This window comes from Bombina bombina, chromosome 1, assembly GCF_027579735.1.
Source record: "Bombina bombina isolate aBomBom1 chromosome 1, aBomBom1.pri, whole genome shotgun sequence".
Taxonomy (NCBI): Eukaryota; Metazoa; Chordata; class Amphibia; order Anura; family Bombinatoridae; genus Bombina; species Bombina bombina.
In genome coordinates, this window is record NC_069499.1 from 131,636,800 (window position 1) to 131,657,992 (window position 21,193).

The 21,193-nt window shown below is 39.6% G+C and overlaps 2 protein-coding genes across 2 annotated transcripts in view; one reads left to right on the plus strand and one right to left on the minus strand.

Moving 5' to 3' along the window:
- Positions 1–3,553, minus strand: part of GMFB (glia maturation factor beta) — a 73,959-nt gene extending 70,406 nt beyond the window's left edge. The window contains exon 1 of the mRNA XM_053711070.1: positions 3,470–3,553. Coding sequence (XP_053567045.1) covers positions 3,470–3,472 — 3 coding nt within the window. The 5' untranslated portion in view covers positions 3,473–3,553. The remainder of the gene's footprint in view (positions 1–3,469) is intronic.
- A 333-nt stretch (positions 3,554–3,886) lies between these two features.
- Positions 3,887–21,193, plus strand: part of CGRRF1 (cell growth regulator with ring finger domain 1) — a 131,718-nt gene continuing 114,411 nt past the window's right edge. Inside the window, exon 1 of the mRNA XM_053697598.1 lies at positions 3,887–4,088. Within this exon, the coding sequence (XP_053553573.1) occupies positions 3,985–4,088 (104 nt within the window). The 5' untranslated portion in view covers positions 3,887–3,984. The remainder of the gene's footprint in view (positions 4,089–21,193) is intronic.

The following is a 21,193-nucleotide window of genomic DNA, read 5'->3' on the forward strand; positions in this document are numbered from 1 at the left end:
TAAAATGAGCAGTTTGATGTAAAGCATAAAGAAAGTTACACAGGTGCTCTCAGTAGTAGCAACTAGATTTGTGCATTCAGCATTTTCGTTCAATGCCGAATTAGGAAGTGGGTGGACTTTTATGATGTTCGGATCTTTTTTAAACTGAATTTCTTCTTGTGAACGTAAAGCACAATAAGATCTGTGCAAATCCAGATTTTAGTGTGTTTCACTTTCTTAAAGGGACAGTAACCTAGCAAATAATGTTATATAACATTAGCTTAGCACCAGCTTTCTAAAGAAAAAGGTTAGAGAGATATTTTACTACGAAAACAGAACACCGCTCCTGGCTCTACTGAGCGGTTGTTTTTTTCTCCTAAGCGCATCATGGCACGCTGTTTAATCACAGCCGGCCCAATGGCGCTATAAAAATCAATGTAGCCCGCAATGCGCTTAGGAGAAAAATAAAATATAGACCCACTCAGTAGAGCCAGGAGCGGCATTCTGTTTTCGTAGTAAAATATCTATCTAACTCTTTGCTTTAGAAAGCTTGCGCTAAGCTAATGTTATATTATTCTGCACTATGTGCATAATTATATAACATTATCTGCTAGGTTTACTGCCCCTTGAAGAACAAATTCGGCTCCAAAAAGATCCAATCACCACAAAAGTCCACCTACTTCAGCATTGGGCATTGAAAGAAATTGCAGAATGCGCAAGTCTTCTAGCAGCTACCCTCAAACACATAGAGTTATCTTATTTTTTACAAACGCTAGGATTTACTATTGAAACAAATAGAGGGCACTTTCATTCATGAAGTATAAGATACTTAATGTAGAAAGCTCCTTTATTTGATTCAATCGATCGCCGCTCTTAGCTCCTACAGCAGCCCATGGCTTAAAAGAATTTTTGGCTGAGGTGCCATGCGGTAAATCCGGCTTGACACCCATGGGAGCCGGATTTACCGCACGGCTATTGGCTAAGAGGTGAAACCGGGGGGACAATGATTAGTGGATTGTAGATGAGTCATCTGTCAATCAATTGACGAATATGGCGGGTGGAGGAACGTCTCTTACCGTTCTGGCATTACAAGGTGAAAATATCAGAAGATAAGTATATCCTACACATTTAATGAATGAAAGTCTCATTCATTTTTTAAATTCTTTCATATGACTTGTGCGACTATGCTCAACCTTACAATAACTTTAAGTTGCAGTTGAAGGCTTGCATGTGTGGGCTTGCATCACAAGAGCCCAGGCACAGTGAATGCACCTTCATAAATAAGCCTCTTAATTCCCTTTATATTCTCAAAAAGCATCTCCAAGTTTGTATTTCATCATAGCATATGTAAAATCTGTCCATGGCCCACCTAGACTCTAGCTGACCTAATAAGAAAGTATAGAAAGCAAGTAAAAACGGTTTGTGTCACAGCAGTTAACAATGCTTTAGATAATGGGATACAAAAGAAAGAACTCTCATGACTAAGATGGTAATTCCCATAAAAACGTAATCATCATGAGAAATAATGCTCTGTACATCAGGTTATGTTGTTCTAGCCTCAATCATTCTAGCTGCTTTCATGGTTGATACTTTTTTAACCCCCTTCATCCTATAGACTTAAAGGTGTCTAACAAGAAAATGGAGTAAAGTGTCACATCTAACACAGAATTAATGGAACAGATAATGTCTTAACCCTAAAGGTGTATGTGTCACTACTCCCTCATTTGTGGGTTTACATGCTGATTTAACAATGTGAAATACACGAGGTTTGTTTCATATGGGTGTATGCTAATCCTTTAGAAAAGAAAATTAAAGGAAGTATCTTTCACAGACAGAAAGTATTTATATTTCTGATCAATATGTCCTTTCTTAGATACCACTTCCAGTGCTTAAAGGGATCCTTAACCTACATTTTTTCTTTCACGATTCAGATAGAGCATGCAATTTTAAGCAACTTTCTAATTTACTCCTATTATCAAGAATCGTCATCTGGGTAGCACTTGCTGATTGGTGGCTAAATGAGGCCACCAATAAGCAAGCGCTATCCAGGGTGCTGAACCTAAAATGGGCCGGCTCCTACAATTTACATTCCTGCTTTTTAAATAAAGATAACAAGAGAATGAAGAAAAATTAATAATAGGCGTAAATTAAAAAGTTGATTAAAATTGCATGCTCTATCTGAATCATGAAAGAACAAATTTAGGGACACTAAACAATTTTTTTTTCATGATTCAGCTAGAGCATGCAATTTTAAGCAACTTTCTAATTTACTCCTATTATTATTTTTTCTTTGTTCTCTTGCTATCTTTATTTGAAAAAGAAGGCAACTAAGCTAAGGAGCCAGCACATTTTTGGTTCAGAATCACGGACAGTACTGTACTTGTTTATTGGTGCTGTCCAATCAGCAAGGACAACCCAGGTTGTTCACCAAAAATGGGCCGGCATCTAAACTTACATTCTTGCTTTTCAAATAAAAATACCAAGAGAATGAAGAAAATGTGATAATAGTTGTAAACTAGAAAGTTGTTTAAAATTGCATGCTCTGAAGAGCAAAAAAAAAAAATTGGGTTCAGTGTCCCTTTAAAACAATATTCATATTTTGCCGTACATCCTCATGTTCTTTGGATATCCAGATGATAATTACTAGAGATCCCATTCTGCGGCTAAGGAAATTCATCAAGATCCTTTTTTAAAGCTTCCAATTAAAAAGAAAAACACCCTGAGAATTAAATGTTATCTTCATCTAAAGGGACATTCTAATGTAAACATCACATACTCACATGTAGTTAAATACCCACTTGGGAGGCAAAGACAACTGTTGGTCCTGAGCAGGAAACAGCTAGTAAGCAAATCAGCTGCACCTCCAGCCAATAACATCTGTGATCAGCAATAGTTACACAGCTGAGTCTGCGACTAGCGCTGCTGATTGGATCAGCGGCTGTTTACACTAGGAAACAGCAGTGCTCTGCGGGTCCCCATGGTACTTCTACTGTGCGTTCAAGTTAATATTAGGTCAATAGTCTTAAAATGACATGATCTAACAAATTTTGACTGTTATGGCGCTTTAGTCATATAGTCAACGCCAGAGCAGAAATTGACTATTAGACATATGTTTAGTTTCATGTCCCTTCAATTCAGCGCTAGTAAAAAAAATCGTATCAGATATAGAAAAAGTAAAATGGTTTAATTGCTCCTTTTTGATATTTAAGATACATAATCTCTTCAATTACCATTTGAATGTGTGAGTGGTTACATATGCAAGATTCAATTGCAGTGAGATATTAGAAGGGTGGGAAAATAAACCTCCCACACATTAGCAGAGTGAAGTTTCCAACCCCAGGCTGTGCTTCCTATGCAGGAAGCCTCAGGGATGGGTGGAGGAACAGCTGCAATTCTCCATTATCAATACAACGACACATAATTGTCTTGGGTTCTGATCCGCAGGTTTCCCCACTATACTCTGCTGTAGGACCACCACCGTTATACTCACCATTGTCAACCGGTTCTCTGCTGTCCACAAACCTAGCTCTGATTGCGACTAACCTAACCTCGCACCACCACACCGCTAGCAATCCAATATCACGTGATATACGCATCAGCCAATCAGACACTTTCTCCTCAGCTTTAGGAGGGTCCGAAGTGACAGATGCAGTAAATGATGGTAGCCATGTTTGTTACTGGCGTACCGTGTTAGCCCTGCAAATAAAGCGCTCGATATATTTCTATATATCGCACCTTATGGCGTGTGGTTGGTATTTAATAACGTTTGCAAATAGTTTTCATGCAAATTGTATCCTGTAAAAAGAGTAACTTTTACACTAACGTTGTTTTTCCCAAAACAAATATGAAAGCCACGTTGTTGATAAATTATTTTCCAATATTTTCTTTTCGATTGGCCATACGCAGTATTCCGGTGACGGTGTAGGACTATGGGATGTCAGACGACCCATACATTACGTTTCTTACTTGTTTTTCTACATAATACCAGGAAGGTTTATTGATGCTATGCCAACTATATTCCTGGCTACATTGTACGAGTACTCTCCTTTGGTTTATGTCTTTGTGGTGGTTGTGTGCTTCTTAGTCACTACTGGTCTAGTGTCAGGATGGTAAGTGCGTTCATTACTGGCGAACTAGAACGGCATAGCCCAATTCAATATGTTATATAACAAATTTCAAATTGTAATTGTGAGGAATACTTTTATAGAGGAATATAATGTTATATTTAGCCTACATTGTTTTTAATCACATTTTGGTTGGGAACGAATGACCTAAAAAATAATGTAGTCTCGGTACCTATAAATAGGCTTACCAGAAGTCCCACTTTTACTGGGATTGTCCCGGTTTGGAGGCACTGTCCCAGTGTCCCACCCAGTTGTTCATTCTGTCCCAGTAGGGTTGCCACCTCCAGGTTTCAAATCATGTGTCCAGGTTTCAGACCACCTTAAACCCAGACACATTATTCAAAACAACTGGACTGTGGCTCTCCAGCATAGTTGGATGCTGGTACTTTGTTACATACAGCCCTGCTTAGCTTAACATTCGTGTTCTTCAAAGTTTACATTTAGTAATACAGGCTGAGTGAGCAGCATAGTTTTTTTTTAATTTTGTAGTACTACTTGGTTTATTTTTCTAAGAATTTAGCACCCCCCGACCCCTGGTGACATTGCCGGTAATACACCTTTAGGGGAATCATATGGGTATGACTAGGAAGTGCAGACAGGCAGGATTTTTGGCCTGGATCTTGCTTTACTTCATGCAGGATAGCATTTTGGCTATAATCTTCCTGCATTATGGTATAGAGTAGCCTCTTAAACAGCTTTAGCGGGTATGTGCTTCTTTTTTACTTTCATTCAATGTTGTATTTATGCCTTATCAGTATTTGGCTCTGTTCCTTAATTAGACACATAAAACAAATATTACACTGCAGATATTAAATTGTGAAATTGATAATTATGAAAGTGATAATTATGCTTGATGTTTGGCATTATTTAGAATCTGAGATTTAGATTAATGATTTATTTGCCATGACAACGTAATGGTGCCTTTTTCACTAGGGGGTGGTGTTATGGTCTATTTAAACTGTGTGATTCACTTGTTTGACTGAGGAAGGGTAGAGTATCCACGAAACATTACACACATAAAAGCTACTACTTTAAAAGGACCGGTAATTGCCACGCCCCCTTGACCACGCTCCTGACCACACCCCCACTGGCACCGCACCAGGTGGTCCCAGTTTCACCTCTAAAAATTATGGTAAGCCTACCTATAAAGTACTGACATTGTGCTTATCCGTGAATCTAAATGGTTAGGTGGACATATAAGAGCAAAACTAAAATGAACGGCTTAGAGGATTTCATTGTTGCACCTCTAGCATATAACTATGTTTAACCTCGTGTAAATGTATTAAACACATAGTTAAAGTCAGTTCCAGAGCACTTGTGCACTACTGGGACCTAGCTGAACACATCTGGTGAGCTAATGACAAGAGGTATATGTGTAGCCACCAATGACCAGCTAGCTCCCAGTAGTGCATTGCTGCTGTTAAGGATACGTACGCATGCTTTTCAGCAAATGACACCAAGAGAACAAAGTACATTTGCTAATACAATTAAATTGAAAAGTTGCATAAAATTGTATGCTCTGTCTGATTGTGAAAATTTAATTTTGACTGTTATGTCCTTTTACCCCTAGGCGCTGTTAGGACGTTCCATGCCGTCCTAATGGGCCTTAACGCCATTAGGACAGCAAGGAACATAATACCTTATATGGTATCCTGCAGCCTACAACCTTTGACGCAATCAAGAATCAGACTGGGGGGGGCGTGCCTAGCAGCGTAGGCAGTCCCACATTATTCAATCCCGGCCTTAAAATCATGTGATTTCATTTTTATAGCAAGTGTTTACACTTTGATGCTGGCACAAAAGGGTTAATCTAGTTAATAAATGCTTTAATGTTATTGTTTTTTGTCTTAGATTGTTTGGTTTTTTTGTTGTTGTTTTTTTTTTTTAACCCTTTCATGACAGGGTCGTAGACAAATTGAATCCCCAGGATCGTGCACGCGATCAATCGCAAGATTTCAATTATAGAATCGGGTCAGGGGGGCGTCCCTGTGACGTTAGGCACACCTTCCAGACCACGATCACATCCAGGAAGCGCTGTGGGCTTCAGAACAGCCAAACGGCTATGACGTATTTCGTCCTAACGGCGCTAAAGCCCAGCGCCGTTTGGACAGAACGGCGGTAAAAGGTTAATTGAGAAAGTATAAGTTAAATCTGTCCCTTTAAATAGAAACACAACAATCTTATTTAATGTTTTAAAGCATTTTAGTATTGCACAAATGCTTATTGCTCGGTTTAACCTCGCAAATGGGTTAAACACAAGTCTGCTCTGAAACAGCAATGCAGTAATAATTATATTCCTTCCCTCATCTTAGGTGACTTCAGTATACCCATTGACAATTCTAAACTGACTGTCCCGGTGGACCACATCTTATTTTATTAAAAATATTTTTTTCTCCTTAAAATCTTGCCATTATCAATTTCCCTGTCATTGTTGCTTTGACCGCTTCCCTGTCAGATCCTTTTTTTCTATCACTTGACTGGCAGGTGGTACAGCCAATAAGAGGTGCATCACACGCCCTTTGTGTATTTCTCCAGCAGCTCGCTCACATGCTGCAGCTTTGAGGCCAGATCAGCTAGCAATCTTACTGTGCCTACGCAGTTCTACTTAGTAGCCGACAGCGTCTTCGGGTAGATTGTGAATCCTCTATAATACCGATTCACTTTTTACTGCTGTGAACACTTGATGAGGTTCAATATGAGCAACATACCCCAAGCAAAAAACAAGCATTTAATTCGTAATTTATAGCCATATCCAAATAATATATATGCTCCAAAATATAAAGCCATATTTTCTTATGTATAACTTTTCTTTTTTATACTAATAAAAATCATTTTTTGCTCATACTGAACTTGCTCCTGTATTCACAAAGGTGAACAGTAAATCCCTACGGTGTAGTAGTTTCACTGTCTACCTGAAGCTGCTTTCGGCTACTCCGTAAAACTGCACAGGCACGGAGGAGGCGGAGATAGCCAGCAACAGGAGCGGACGCATATTCACATCGCTTTGCACAACTTGAGCTAAAAAAAAACAACCAAAAGCAGCTAAATCGCCTTTCCTAAGACATAATTCGGGGTTATCTTTGTTGCCCTTGGACTTCATCTTACCCCGGTCAGCATCAGAGCAGAGGCGGCAAAACCTGCTGACTTCAGGACCGAGCCCTCCGTGACAAGCCTTCCGCCACCCCAAGGCCGATCGATCAGACAGGTGAAGGGTTGGCTCCCTGTGAGAAAATCCCGGAGAGGGTTCCTCGGCCTCTGGCGGCCACATGGATTGAGCCCCGCTGACAGACAGTGCTACTGATTCTGGCGCAGATCCTGACAACGGCGCAAATCAACATCTTGGAAATTGCCTGCCAAACAGGCGCTGACTCAGCAACAGAGATACCAGGCGACTCCCTCCTTACAACCGGCAATAGAGCTACCTATGCAGCAGCTGTGCTGTGGACCAGGGTCCTGACTGGCGCGCTACTGCCAGCGCGTAACACTTAACCACGTGGAGGCCCACCTGCAGTCTGCATGCCGTAGCCCAGCACAAAAGTACAAGTCTCAAGCAGGACACCTGCAGCCTGCTACCATGACCCTACAGGACCTCTACAACTAGGCTCTTCTTTCCACAGCCTATTTCTAGCTTCCTTTACAAGCCTAGGGGCTGTAGGCCACCAGGAATACCCTCAAAGCTACTAAGATCCCCATATCAAGCACCAAAACAGGTGAGTCCTTTACTTATTATTCTATATTTTAGGCCTAACATTAGCTTCATCAACCCTTACCACTGGGACTCTCTCTAAGCACCCTCTACCCTTTTAAGATCAAGTGAGTGCACATCCCATAATAAAGGAACTTAATCTGAGTCTCATATACCCTATACTCAGACAAAGAAGGGACTGTCTATTACTATTATTAATAAACTGACGTTGTATAACCCTTGCATATTTAACTTACCTGCTGATATTAGTACTTGGACAAGGCTAGTAATTTTATTGTGCAGCCGTTCTCTCACCTCCCACTTTCCTGCCCAGCTTGTCTGGGTGGGTCACCTTCCTTTTCCCTTCCTTCGGGTCGTACCCCCTTTTCCCTGAGGTGGGAGATAGGCTTTAGGGAATTTCGTGTATCTCTTGACATATCCAGATTCTAGTATTGCTCATCAAATTGTTTAGGAATTGTGTGCTATTTGTACTTGCTTCCAAGAAGGTTGTAGTTTAGGAGGAGTACTTAAAGTTGAACTAAATCCTCTCTCCCCCACCCCTCCCGCTTAGCTTCCCTGGGGAGAGAGGGTGGGCCAGGTGCCAACTAGGGTGACACATTGGTGTTGAGTCATGTCTTGCCTTTTGTCTTAGTTGTGTGGCATTTGTCTGGTATATAACCATATCTCAGAGCTTTATACACTACATAAGCCAGACCTCCCTCCCTATACTGCCCCTTCATGGCCTAACCATATTTAATTCAACATAAGTCCCCTCTAGACAAACAGACCATCTAGAGGTCTTCTTCCTTATTTGTTCTCTTACATATATCATCTGCACCCGCCAGCGCTGCCCCAACCAAGCAGCTGAGATGTGGTAGTGCCGGAGGAATGTCACCCAGCCCCGCTCCATTCAATGTGAATTAAGGTAATAATTTGGTGCCAACTAACTACTTCAAGACACCAGGTATCCTTCACGCAGCACACTCACTGAGCCTGAGCCCGAGCCCATCCATTAGCATTCTCAACTCGGAAATGCCTCACACATCTAGGAGACACGCAAGGACCCCTACTGCCGCTAAAAATGCAGTCTTTGACCACTTCACCCAACCAGATAAGGACCTGAAAGAAGGTTCCAATGATGGTCTTAGTGACCCAGAATCAATGGGCGAAGATTCCCATCCTAACCTGTGCATATCTACTCAAACAACTTTTGAAAAAAAATGTAATACAAACATGCTTAATCACTCAGGAAATTAAACACAGTTCAGCCGAACTTAGGAAAGACATTTCTGAAATTGGCGACAGAGTAGTCGCACTTGAGCGCAAGCAGGACGACATGGCCACTGACCAAACTACTTTCGTACTTGGAATCTCTAGCCGATCAAGTAACGCAACTTGAGTTGAAACTTGCAGATGTGGAGGATAGGGCACGTCGAAATAATGTGCGGTTCAGAGGAATTCCTGAAAATGTTACCCCTGCTGACCTCCAGGGCTATCTACTGGAACTATTTAATGAGCTGTTGGGCCCTCTGGACGTAATGACAAGCACTATGGAGAGAGCACATAGAGTGCTGCCTCCAAGGACGGTCTCACAAGATAAACCAAGAGACGTAATAGTCTGCTTTCACAGTTAATGCAGGCCACCGTTAAGAAACAAACTCTGAGAAATTTCAAGAAATTAAATTGCTTCCAGACTTATCAGCCAATACTTTACAACAACGTAGAATGTATCAACCTGTCACCAGAGCTCTACAAAAAGCAAACATCAAATACAGGTGGGGCTACCCCATAATAACTCATAATCACTCGTGACAATCAGACCCATGTTGTGTCCTCTTCTTTGCCCGAGGGCAACACCCTTCTTACACTATGGGGGATTCAAAGTGAGCCCGCTCAGGCTCAGCCCATGTTGCAATGCAAACTGCGTGCGTCAGCACCTGAATGGAATGTAAAAGAGCGAAGAAACAAAAGACTACAGAATCAGGAGGCATTTCGGCCTCACTCTTCACCACCATGAACTCAATTTATACAAAACCTATTTGGAACTTTACCCTTGGGCGCAAACTTATTTCTGCCCAAAGAGTGACACCTAAGTGCACCACGATTAAAAATGGATACCACCTTAATTTTCAATTATGTTGCCAAAGTTATGTTTATAATATATTTATGATATTATGGAGCAGGGGGGGGGGGGGGCGTTTCCAGCTCTCTGTTTTGCTCCCTGTTGATATTCTCCCCACCCTAAGGTAGCCCACTCCAGGGTTCCACAGAGGTGGACTATTTTCACCACATACCCCAGATTCCCACCCTCATATTCACCAAAACTGACCCACTCCTTTCCCCTTTCCCGTCCTCACCCCTTCCCTGTATTCACCTAAGTACCCAGAAGGTTTACACATATTACATTTCTTAAACTTTCCATGATTGCGCTTAGATTCCTGACACATAATGTGAGAGGCCTAAACTCCTCCTTTTTAAGCGAAGCTTACTAACCCGCTCACTAAATTTCCACAACCCTGACTTGGTGTTCCTCCAAGAAACCCACTGGCAGGAAGACGATCCACATAGACATTACTCTAAAAACTACACGACAATTGAGTATGCTCCCTTCTCCAAAAAAGCAAGAGGAACTGCTATCCTAATACATAAAAGAATAGCTTTTGAACAAATCCAGGTGCTTAGAGATCCCCAAGCTAGATATATATTCTTAGTCTGCAAATTAGACCATGTAACATATATATATATATACTCTAGTCTCGGTTTATCTCCCCTAATACACACCGCCCAAATGCCTCAGAAAAATTCTCCAAGTATTGGAACAGTCAAGGCAGGGTAGAGTAATAATTGCGGGCGACTTCAATATGACCTGGGACAGCAAAATAGACTACTACCTAAACCACAGAGAACCATCATGTGGAACACTTAGCCTTCAAATTCAGAACCCTCATGACCCAATATGGCTACTATGACATATGGAGAGCCCTACACCCAAAAGACAAAGATTACACCCACTACTCCCATCCCTACAAAACATATTCCAGACTTGACTTGACTACATGTTCTGCTTTGCAGAAGCATTGGACTTACTCAAGCGTTCTGTTATCTCACTGTGTCCCTGGTCAGATCATGACCAAGTGACTGATGACATTCACTCCATAAACACCAACAGTCCCAAAGTTCCCTGGCGACTACCCCATCAAATTCTTTCTGACATCCCCTTTAGAGAGGCGCTCCGTAAGGATATAACGGAGCTAATACAACTCAATTACAATTTACAGACCAAAGACAATACACTATGGGAAGCACTCAAGGCCGCAATAAGAGGCTACATTATTCGAAAACAAGCCCATAATAAAAAAAAAAAAAAACTGTCAGGTCTATCCCTAGCTCAAACCTTTAGCAAACTTAGGGAATTAGAGTACTTTAACCGTTTAAACCCATCGGAACTCTATTCTATTCAAATGTTAGAACTCAGAACCCATATCAGCCACCTTGAACTAGGTAGAACAAAAACCTCTTCAAATGGAAACAATTATTTTACTATAAAAGTAACAAGGCAGATACTATGTTAGCCAACAAACTACGCCACTGAACCAATGCCTCTCGAATTCATCCAATCAAGCAAAATAGTAAGCTTGTTAAAGAAAAAGGTGGCACTAGCACTACAGTGTTATTAGCGACAGGGTGCTCGATCTGGTTTAATGAGTATGTATACCTTATGAGCTAGAGTGCTTGTGCACAGGGACAAATTGCGGATATAGTCTTGATCACTGAAGGGATTAAGACTAAAAAACGTGCACTTGTTTAGCACTTCTGAACCCCGGGTTAATGAAATTACAAACTCAGAATTTGGACCAAAAGAATCTAATCGAAGTTAAAACATAACTTTCATTACAACAAAGGTTTATAAAATCACTGTGTATGTGTGTGCACTTTAAAAACACATAGTCTCGAATAAAAAGATGATTTTAAATTAATCAAACTACCTGGTTTAATTAAAATATATGTAGAGCCTAAATGGGTGTCCACATAAATAGTGTGGATAATATGGGCAGTGGTTACTGAAAATCTAGCTAGTAACTTGGCAAGTTGTACTTTGGCACTTGTATTGGAATATAGTCTTTTTGGATAATTAATCACAAAGAGGCGTGGCTGTTAGATTACAGTACCTAATGTCCAATATGTCAAAATACAAAGCATCAGGGACTACTGATCTCATCAGTTGTGACTTGGTTTAAAGTTATCTAAGTACAAGAAATAGTATACTCTTGATAGTAATTATTGAAATGTTACTTTCGTTCTCATAGGTTGGGAGTAAAGCACAATAAACATTGAATATATATAAGCTAGAGTTTTGATGTGTATTCTTATTCGGTGGATATGTATATTTTACATTCAAGCTTTGTGGATGGTCTGTACGAACCGCTGCATACAGCCTTATTTTGCCTTATTTTGGCATGTAAATATCTTAGTCCTTATGCGAACTATTAAATTGGTAGTTTAGTTTTTGCCACTTGTATCAGTAGGTATCAGTGTTGTGCTTTTACCAGCTTAGTAAGTGATTAGGTAGATGTCAGCTATTATAGCTGGCCTAAGGGTGTCTTTCAATCAAGCCTTATTTTGGCATGCGAATGTCTGACTTCATATATGCATTTTTAGGTTATAAACTTGGTATTTACTAGTTCAATACGTGTGTATCAAAGTTGTATCTTTATCAAATTAATACACTTATGAATAGACATCAACTTGATTGCTAGTCTATAAGCGCAAAAGTAATCATATCTTGTATGTAAATTACTTCTATATAATGTAATTTGTCAATTTTGGTACATCATTTGATAGACAGGTTTTAAAACTGGCTTATGAGCACCACTGAATAAAGCCTTATTTTGGCAAATAAACTTCAAAGTTGTAGCTATATCGATTTAACATACTTTTGAATAAACATCCACATTGTAATTAACCTGTAAGCACACCTAAATAACGCCTTATTTTGGCATACGGTGCTTAGGGTTTTGAAGTAATATATCTGTTCACTAGCTTGTTCGGGTTTGAGGACGCATATAGTGTGTGAGAATATTGGATTTAACCTTTACTGCCAATGTTACTAATCCCTAAAGTTGATAATAGATTAAACTCCAAGGTTCAAGTTAGTTATAATTTAAATAATTTGAGTTACTATGCCATTTAAAAACGACAAATTTAGGGTATTTTTACACAATACCCCTCCCTGACATGTTTCGCCGATGTTATCACAACACTGATACCTACTGATGCAAGTGGCAAAAACTAAACTACCAATTTAATAGTTTGCATAATGACTTAGATATTTACATGCCAAAATAAGGCTGTATGCAGCGGTTCGTACAGACCAGCCACAAAGCTTGAATGTAAAATATACATATCCACCGAATAAGAATACACATCAAAACTCTAGCTTATATAATCAATGTTTATTGGGCTTTACTCCCAACCTATGAGAACGAAAGTAACATTTCAATAATAATCAAGAGTGCATGATATACTATTTCTTGTACTTAGATAACTTTAAACCAAGTCACAACTGATGAGATCAGTAGTCCCTGCTGCTTTGTATTTTGACATATTTATTTGGACATTAGGTACTGTAATCTGACAGCCACGCCTCTTTGTGATTAATTATCCAAAAAGACTATATTCCAATACAAGTGCCAAAGTACAACTTGCCAAGTTAGTAGCTAGATTTTCAGTAACCACTGCCCATATTATCCACACTATTTATGTGGACACCCATTTAGGCTCTACATATATTTTAATTAAACCAGGTAGTTTGATTAATTTAAAATCATCTTTTTAATCGAGACTCTAGGTGTTTTTAAAGTGCACACACATACACAGTGATTTCATAAACCTTTGTTGAAATAAAAGTTATGTTTTAACTTCGATTAGATTCTTTTGGTCCAAATCCTGAGTTTGTAATTTCATTAACCCGGGGTTCAGAAGTGCTAAACAAGTGCACGTTTTTTAGTCTTAATCCCTTCAGTGATCAAGACTATATTCGCAAGATAGTAAGCTTACCGAATTCCTTCTCAAATTGGGGAAAGCTTTGCTACATACTATTCAAAATTATATAATATCAAACAAACAGAAACCATAACCCAACCTTGCAGAACCCAACACATGAGTATCTGTCCTCCCTAAATCTTCCTTCCCTTTCCACTGAACAGCGCAAGACTCTCTCGTCTCCTTTTACCCTACTCAAAGTTAAACAAGTTATTAAAAATGTAAAACCTTTTAAATCTCTGGGCCCCTGCGGTTTTCCAGCCCACTTCTATAAGACCCACCTTCAGGAACTATCCCCCCTTCGCCTCTATAACTTGGCAAAGGATGAAGGTAACTTTTAAAAAGGAATTCTTAGAAGGCGCTATCATCACTATCCCTAAGCCAGGGGTGTCCAAACTTTGCTCTCCAGAGGTTTTGGAACTACATTTCCGATGATGCTCAGCCAGCATTTATCTAGCTGAGCATCATGGGAAATGTAGTTCCAAAACCTCTGGAGGAGCAAAGTTTGGACACCCCTGCCCTAAGCCCAATAAGGACCCTTCCTTTTGCTCAAGTTATAGGCCCATTTCGTTAATAAATGTAGACATAAAAATGTATTCAAAATTGCTAGCAAACCGGATTTTCAAACTCCTCCCTTTCCTTATTAACCCAGACCAGGTGGGCTTCATCCCTTTTACGGAAGGCCCAGACAACACCAGGCGCCTCCTTAACATTCTCTGTGAATCTACAAAACTAAATAAACCCTTCTCAGTCATCTCCTTGGATGCTGAGGTTTTTTATCGGATTAGATAGGACTATCTCTGGGATGTCCTTAAAGCCTTCAAATCCCCCCCAGTAGTGGTAACCGCAATCCAAGCACTATATTCCTCTCCCACGGCAACGGTTAGGGGTTTAGGATTCCACTCTTCTTCCTTCCTGATATCCAATGGTACCAGAAAAGGGTGCCCCCTGTCACCCTTATTATTCTCATTAGCCATTGAACTTTTTGCGGAACAGATAAGGGCAGACAAAAAATTGGAGGGCATCACAATATATGGCAAAACACACAAGATAGCGTTATTTGCCGATGACATTACAATCTTTTCGGCAGACCCGGCAAATACTATTCCCAGACTTATGGAAATCCTTGAGACTTTTGGAAACCATTCTTTTTATAAAGGTAACCTATATAAAACCGAAATATATTCCTGGGGCTACACTAACGCGTGCACACAACACCTAAAAGACACATACAACTTTTATTGGACAGACAAGTATGTAACGCACCTAAGGGTCAAGATCTCCAATAATATCTAGCAGATGATTCAAGACAATTTATCCTGCTACTGGCAGAATTAAGAAATCTGAAACATAAGTGGAACCATAAATCCATATCTTGGATGGGTCGTATAACATCAATGAAAATGTCCTTCCTCCTTAAACTTACCTATTTTTTCTGATGCCTACCCTTAAAGGGACACTGAACCCAATTTTTCTTTCATGATTCACGTAGAGCATGACATTTTAAGCAACTTTCTAATTTACTCCTATTATCAATTTTTCTTCTCTTGATATCTTTATTTTAAAAACTGGAATGTAAATCTTAGCAGCCAGCCCATTTTAGGTTCAGTACCATGGATAGCGCTTGCTTATTGGAGGCTTACATTTACCCACCAATAAGCAAGCATAACCCAGGTTCTCAACCAAAAATGGGCCGGCTCCTATGCATCACATTCCTGCTTTTTAAATAAAGATAGCAAGAGAACGAAGAAAAATTGATAATAGGAGGAATACATTAGAAAGTTGCTTAAAATTGCATGCTCTATTTGAATCATGAAAGAAAAAAATTGGGTTTAGAGTCCCCAGTCATCTCCTATTACAGTTTCAAAATGAATTCACCAAATTTATTTGGCAAGACAAAATTCCCCGGATAGCGCATAAAATCCTGCAGTTTCCCAAGCATCTGGGGGGCCTCGCCTCCCCTTCAGTAAAAAAAAAATATATGAAGGGGCGATGCTCAAACACAACTCACAATGGGGGGGTCCTCCAATCCCCCAGTAAGTGGAGGGAAATTGAACAAGCCTCTCTCCCGTACCACATTCGCCTTCGAGACTTAATATGGACTCCGACCCACTGCCGTAGAACTCTTGAAATCTCTAACCCCATTATACTAGAATGCCTCAACACCTGGGACAAACTTAGACACTGAGCACTTATATCCCCTCACCCGTCACCTATAACCTCGATTGCGGGACTCCTAACTGGCCTTCTTAAAACACACGAGAATAGATGGGCACAGCTAGGCGTAAAACAGGTCTCTGACTTTTGGTCCCAGTACCCCCCAGAACACTTGGAAAATTCAGCCAACATTCCCCCATACCTTCACTTTGAACTCTTGCGAATCAAAAGCTTCCTCACTAGCTGGGGCTTCACCCCCTCGTCACAAAGGCCCCTTACCCCTTGGGAGTCCACCTGGCAAAAAGGAGACAGACTTCATAAACCTCTGTCTGCTCATTACTACCTACTAGAAGGTACCTCCCCGCCCGAGCTGGCCCCCCACCTGCATAGATGGGGAAACCCAATTGAACACCAACGTCCCTTCCCAATTCTGGCAACACACTGACACTCACAAAAAAAAAATACATTGCATCATGATATATGGTGACTTATTATAAAATCATCTCACACTGGTATTTTGTCCCTACTATAATAGCCAGAATGTACCAGAACGCTTCACCTTTATGCTTGAGAAACTGTGGCCACACTGGAGACCTGCTCCACATCTGGTGGACATGTCCCAATAAGCCTATCTGGAACTCATGCTTCCTCATCCTATCCAAATTGGGTATGCAAGTCCAGAAATCTCCCGCCCTAGCCTTATTGCATATAGGCATACATTACCCAAATGCCAAAGCCTTCTTTGTATATATTTCTTTTCGGCTATCAAAACCAGTATAGCCAGAGCATGGAAGAAAGAATTGCCCCCGGCATGGCCCATGATATTAAACACTATGGCTTACCTATACTCAAAGGAAAAATCTATATTTTACTCCTTCAACAAAATTGACCTCTTTGAGCTTGCATGGGCTGATTGGAAAGGTAAGTTCAATACTACATGGTCGCCAACCCCTTAGTATACATCCCCACTCTTTTTCGCGCCTAGTCGCCTCCCCAGTAAACTGTACTTATCCATCAGTTCACATTATGTTACCCCAAATTATCCTCACCCCCTATTGGTTCATACCCCTACTATTAGGTACCTGACCTGCACCAAGTGACCAGTGTCCTTAATTTATCTGAACTAGGAATTATATGTACCTGTTATTCACCTTTCCTTCACTTTTACTGTTGTTATGTTTGATTACAGCAATAAAAACTGTTTAAAAAAAAAAAAACCTGCACAGGCACAGTGGGATTGCTAGTCAATCCTCAACGCTACAGCACGTGAGCAAGCTGCTTGAGAAATACATGTGTGCATATCTTATTGGCTGTACCACATGCCAGTCAAATGCCAGTGAACTGATAACAGGAAAGGGAATAAAGGAATGTTTACAAGGAGAGAAAAAATAAAATAAAAATATATATATATATATATATATTTATTATTTATTATTATTATTATTATTATTAATATTATTATTATTAATATTATTATTATTTTTTAAATTGTGCTACACGGACATATATGAAAGAGGCAGTCTACTTGATTTTTTTATTGTTTAAAAATATAGATATGCCTTTACTTCCCATTCTCCAGCTTTGCATAACCAATATTGTTATATTAATATACTTTATAACCTAGTTTGCCTGTTTCTAAGCCTTTGCAGGCTGCCCCTTATCTCAGTGCTTTTTATTATATTTTTAAATCTTGCATAACAGCCAGGCAGTACTAGTTCATGTGTGCCATATAGATAACATTGTGCTCTCTCCCGTGGAGAATAATAATGGTTATATAAGAACCAGCACTGATTGGCTAAAATGCAAGATTGTAAAAAGCACTGAGATAAGATGCAATGTGCAGGGGCTTCGGTAAAGGTAATCATAGAGCTAAAAAGTATACTAATATAACAGTGTTGGGTATGCAAAACTGGGGAAAGGGTAATAAAGAGATTATCTATCTTTTTAAACAATAATAGACTGCCCCTTTAACCCCTTCATGCCGTTAGGACATTTCATGCCAATCTAACAACACTGGGCTTAAACGCTGTTAGGACAGCATGGAATGTCCTACCTTATATGGCATCCTGCAGCCTCTCCCTTTGACACTAGCAAGAATCTGACTGGGGAGCGTGCCTAGCAGCGCAGACAGTCCCCCATATTCCGATCCTGGCCTTGAAATCACGTGATCGTGTCCATGATTACATGATTTCATTTTTACAGCAAGTGTTAACATTAGAACTTCATTCTAATGTTAACACTGATACAGGCACAAAGGGGTTAATATAACCTTTCACATAAGTAAATGTTAAACGGTTGTATTCACCATCACTTTAAATGCTTGGATTTCCCTGACTCTTCTTTTAAACTGACACCTCTACTCTAACATTTCATCCCTCTGTTGCTTAGACCTTGCGGCTTTACAATATAATTCTGCTCTAAAATCAACACTTGACAAAGCTCCACCCTCCACAGTTTGCCATGTTTCATATACTTGGCAACAACCATGCCACACCAAACAAACTCGCTATCTTCAGAGATGTTCATTCGCTAAATGTCAGTTTAGAAAATCACGCACCCTTGTTGATTTTCTACATTATAAATTCTTCCTCAGATCATACAAGCTGCCCTTAAGCCAGCAAAACAATCTATTTCCCCTCTCTCGTGTCAACTCATCCATCCAAGCCCAGAAGGCTGTTTGAAACTTTACACTCTCTCCTCTGTCCACCTTCGCCTACTACCAAACTCACTGCTCAGATTAACGCTGATCACTTAACAAATAAAATTGACACAATTAGAAAAAACATCTCATCAGCCCTTCTACCCACCCCTTCTATTAATGAAAATATGTTACTTCTCCCTTGTAACAGAAGAAACATAGATTTTGATGGCAGATAAGAATCATAGGCCCAACAAGTCTGTCCAAAATTTCCTAAAAGTATAAACGTATCTTGTTTTAAGGATTGTCTTATGCTTATCCTAGGCATTTGTGAAGCCCCCACAGTGTTTGTTATTTTCACCTCTTGTGGAAGTTTATACCATGAATCAATCACCCTTTCTGTAAAGAAGTACCTTCACAAATTACTCCTGAATCTACTACCCTTCAGCTTGAGATCATGATCTTTTTTATGAAAAATGCTTACAGCCTCAGCTTTACTATCCCCCTTAATATACTTAAGTTACTATCATAGCACTTATTTCCCATTCTCTCCTCTAAGTTAACATATTTAGATAACTGAGCCTTTCATGGTAAGTTTTATTTTTTAGACAATGTACCATTTTAGTAGCCCTCCTTTGCACAGATTCCTGTTTGTTTAAATCCTAGAGATATGGCCTCCAGAACTGCACACAGTACTCAAGATGAGGCCTAACTAGTGATCTGTAAAGTGGCATTGGAACCTTACTATTTCTGCTGCAAATACCTCTAAAAATACATCCAATAATTCTACTGGCCTTGCTGTAATAATTACCAAGTCATTTGTAACAGTCAGTAAAGTGTCATTGAGTCTGATGCCACTACCCCTTCTAACTTCCCCTTGCCTCCAAATTATTGGAACGATTAGTATATAACTACCTAACTCAATTTCACTCAACTAATGCCTTACTTGATCCCTTCCAATCTGGTTTCCACCCTGAACACTCTACAGAAACTGCTCTCACTAAAGTAACAAATGATCTGCTATCAACTAAAGCAAAAGGCCAATACTCCTTTAGTTTTCTTGGATCTATCTGTGGCTTTTGACACAGTTGACCGTCCTTACAAAGTTTACATTCCTTTGGTATCCGAGACACAGCCCTCTCAAGTTTTGCTTCCTATCTCTCAAATGACTGGTTTACAGTTTTGTTTAACAGCATATACTCTTATGCTGTGCCTCTCTCTGTAGGAGTACCACAAGGCTCTGTCTTGGGTCCCCTGCATTTCCCATCTATGCATCCTCCCTTGGAAAAGTTCCTTTGGCTTCTGGTACCACTTATATGTGTATTATTACCAAATCTTTCTTTCCTTTCCTGATATCTCTCCCTCTTTACTCAACCAGATTAACAACTGTTTCTCAGCAATCTCCTCTTGTATGTCTTTGTACTACCTCTAACTTAATCTGTTTAAAACTGAGCGTCTCCCCCCTCCTAAACACTCCATACTTAAAATGTCTCTTACTGTAGGAGACTCTGTTCTCATCTCCTCATTCCAGGTCCGCTGTCTTGGTGTGTCACTCTACCCTGAACTCATATTAACTAACATGTACTAACTTATTTAGTCTGTTATGTATTTGTACCTCAAATCTGTGTCATTGTATAACCCCTACCTTTTTATCCAGTGCTATGGAGTTTTGTGGCACCATACAAATAAATGATAATACTAAGCGTCAATGCATTATTGCACTATTATGTCCCTTTTACTCAGAGACTGTCTCACACGTCATGTAAAGGAGACAACGGAAACTGATAAAGTTGCATGTGCTTGAGTGACATAAAGCACATGCACAAGCTCAGAGGAAATGTAACAGGACCAAGTACTGGAGTTAAATATATAAAAATAAGTTATAGCTTAACTACACTAGATTGCATTTTTTTTAAATAAATGTTCCAAGAAAGAATACCAAGAGAACAAAGCAAATTTAATAATCAAAGTCTATTCACAGGTTGTTTAAATTTACATGCTCTATCTGAATCATAAAAGTTTATTTTTTTACTTTACTGTTGCTTTAAGAAGTCGATATCAGTAACTGCGTTGTAGTTCAAAATGCTCTAATTTAGTACACAGAAATTTAACAGACTTGGCCCTTAAAGGGATACTAAATGCAACATTTTTTCTGTCATGATTCAGATAAAGCAGACCATTTTAAGCAACTTTCTAATTTACTCCTATTATCAAATTTTCTTTGTTCTTTTGCTATCTTTATTTGAAAAAGCATGAATGTAAGCATAGAAGCCGGCCCATTTTAGTTCAGCACCTAGGTAGCGCTTGCTGATTGGTGGCTAAATGTGTATTGTGTCAGCATTCACTCAGTTTGCGTCCTACAAATCCTCATCGGATCTATGAGCAGGTGCAGCAATTTGAATGATTGCTCACAGGGCATGCACAGCATATGTACATATCCCCCTAAAATCTGTTACTAGAAGCATTTTTGCTGACAGAAATATATTGCTTAAATTATTGTATTGCACTTACTGCATATTTTATGTCTCTTTTAATGTATCGGTTGATTTTTTTTTCTTCTTTTTTACA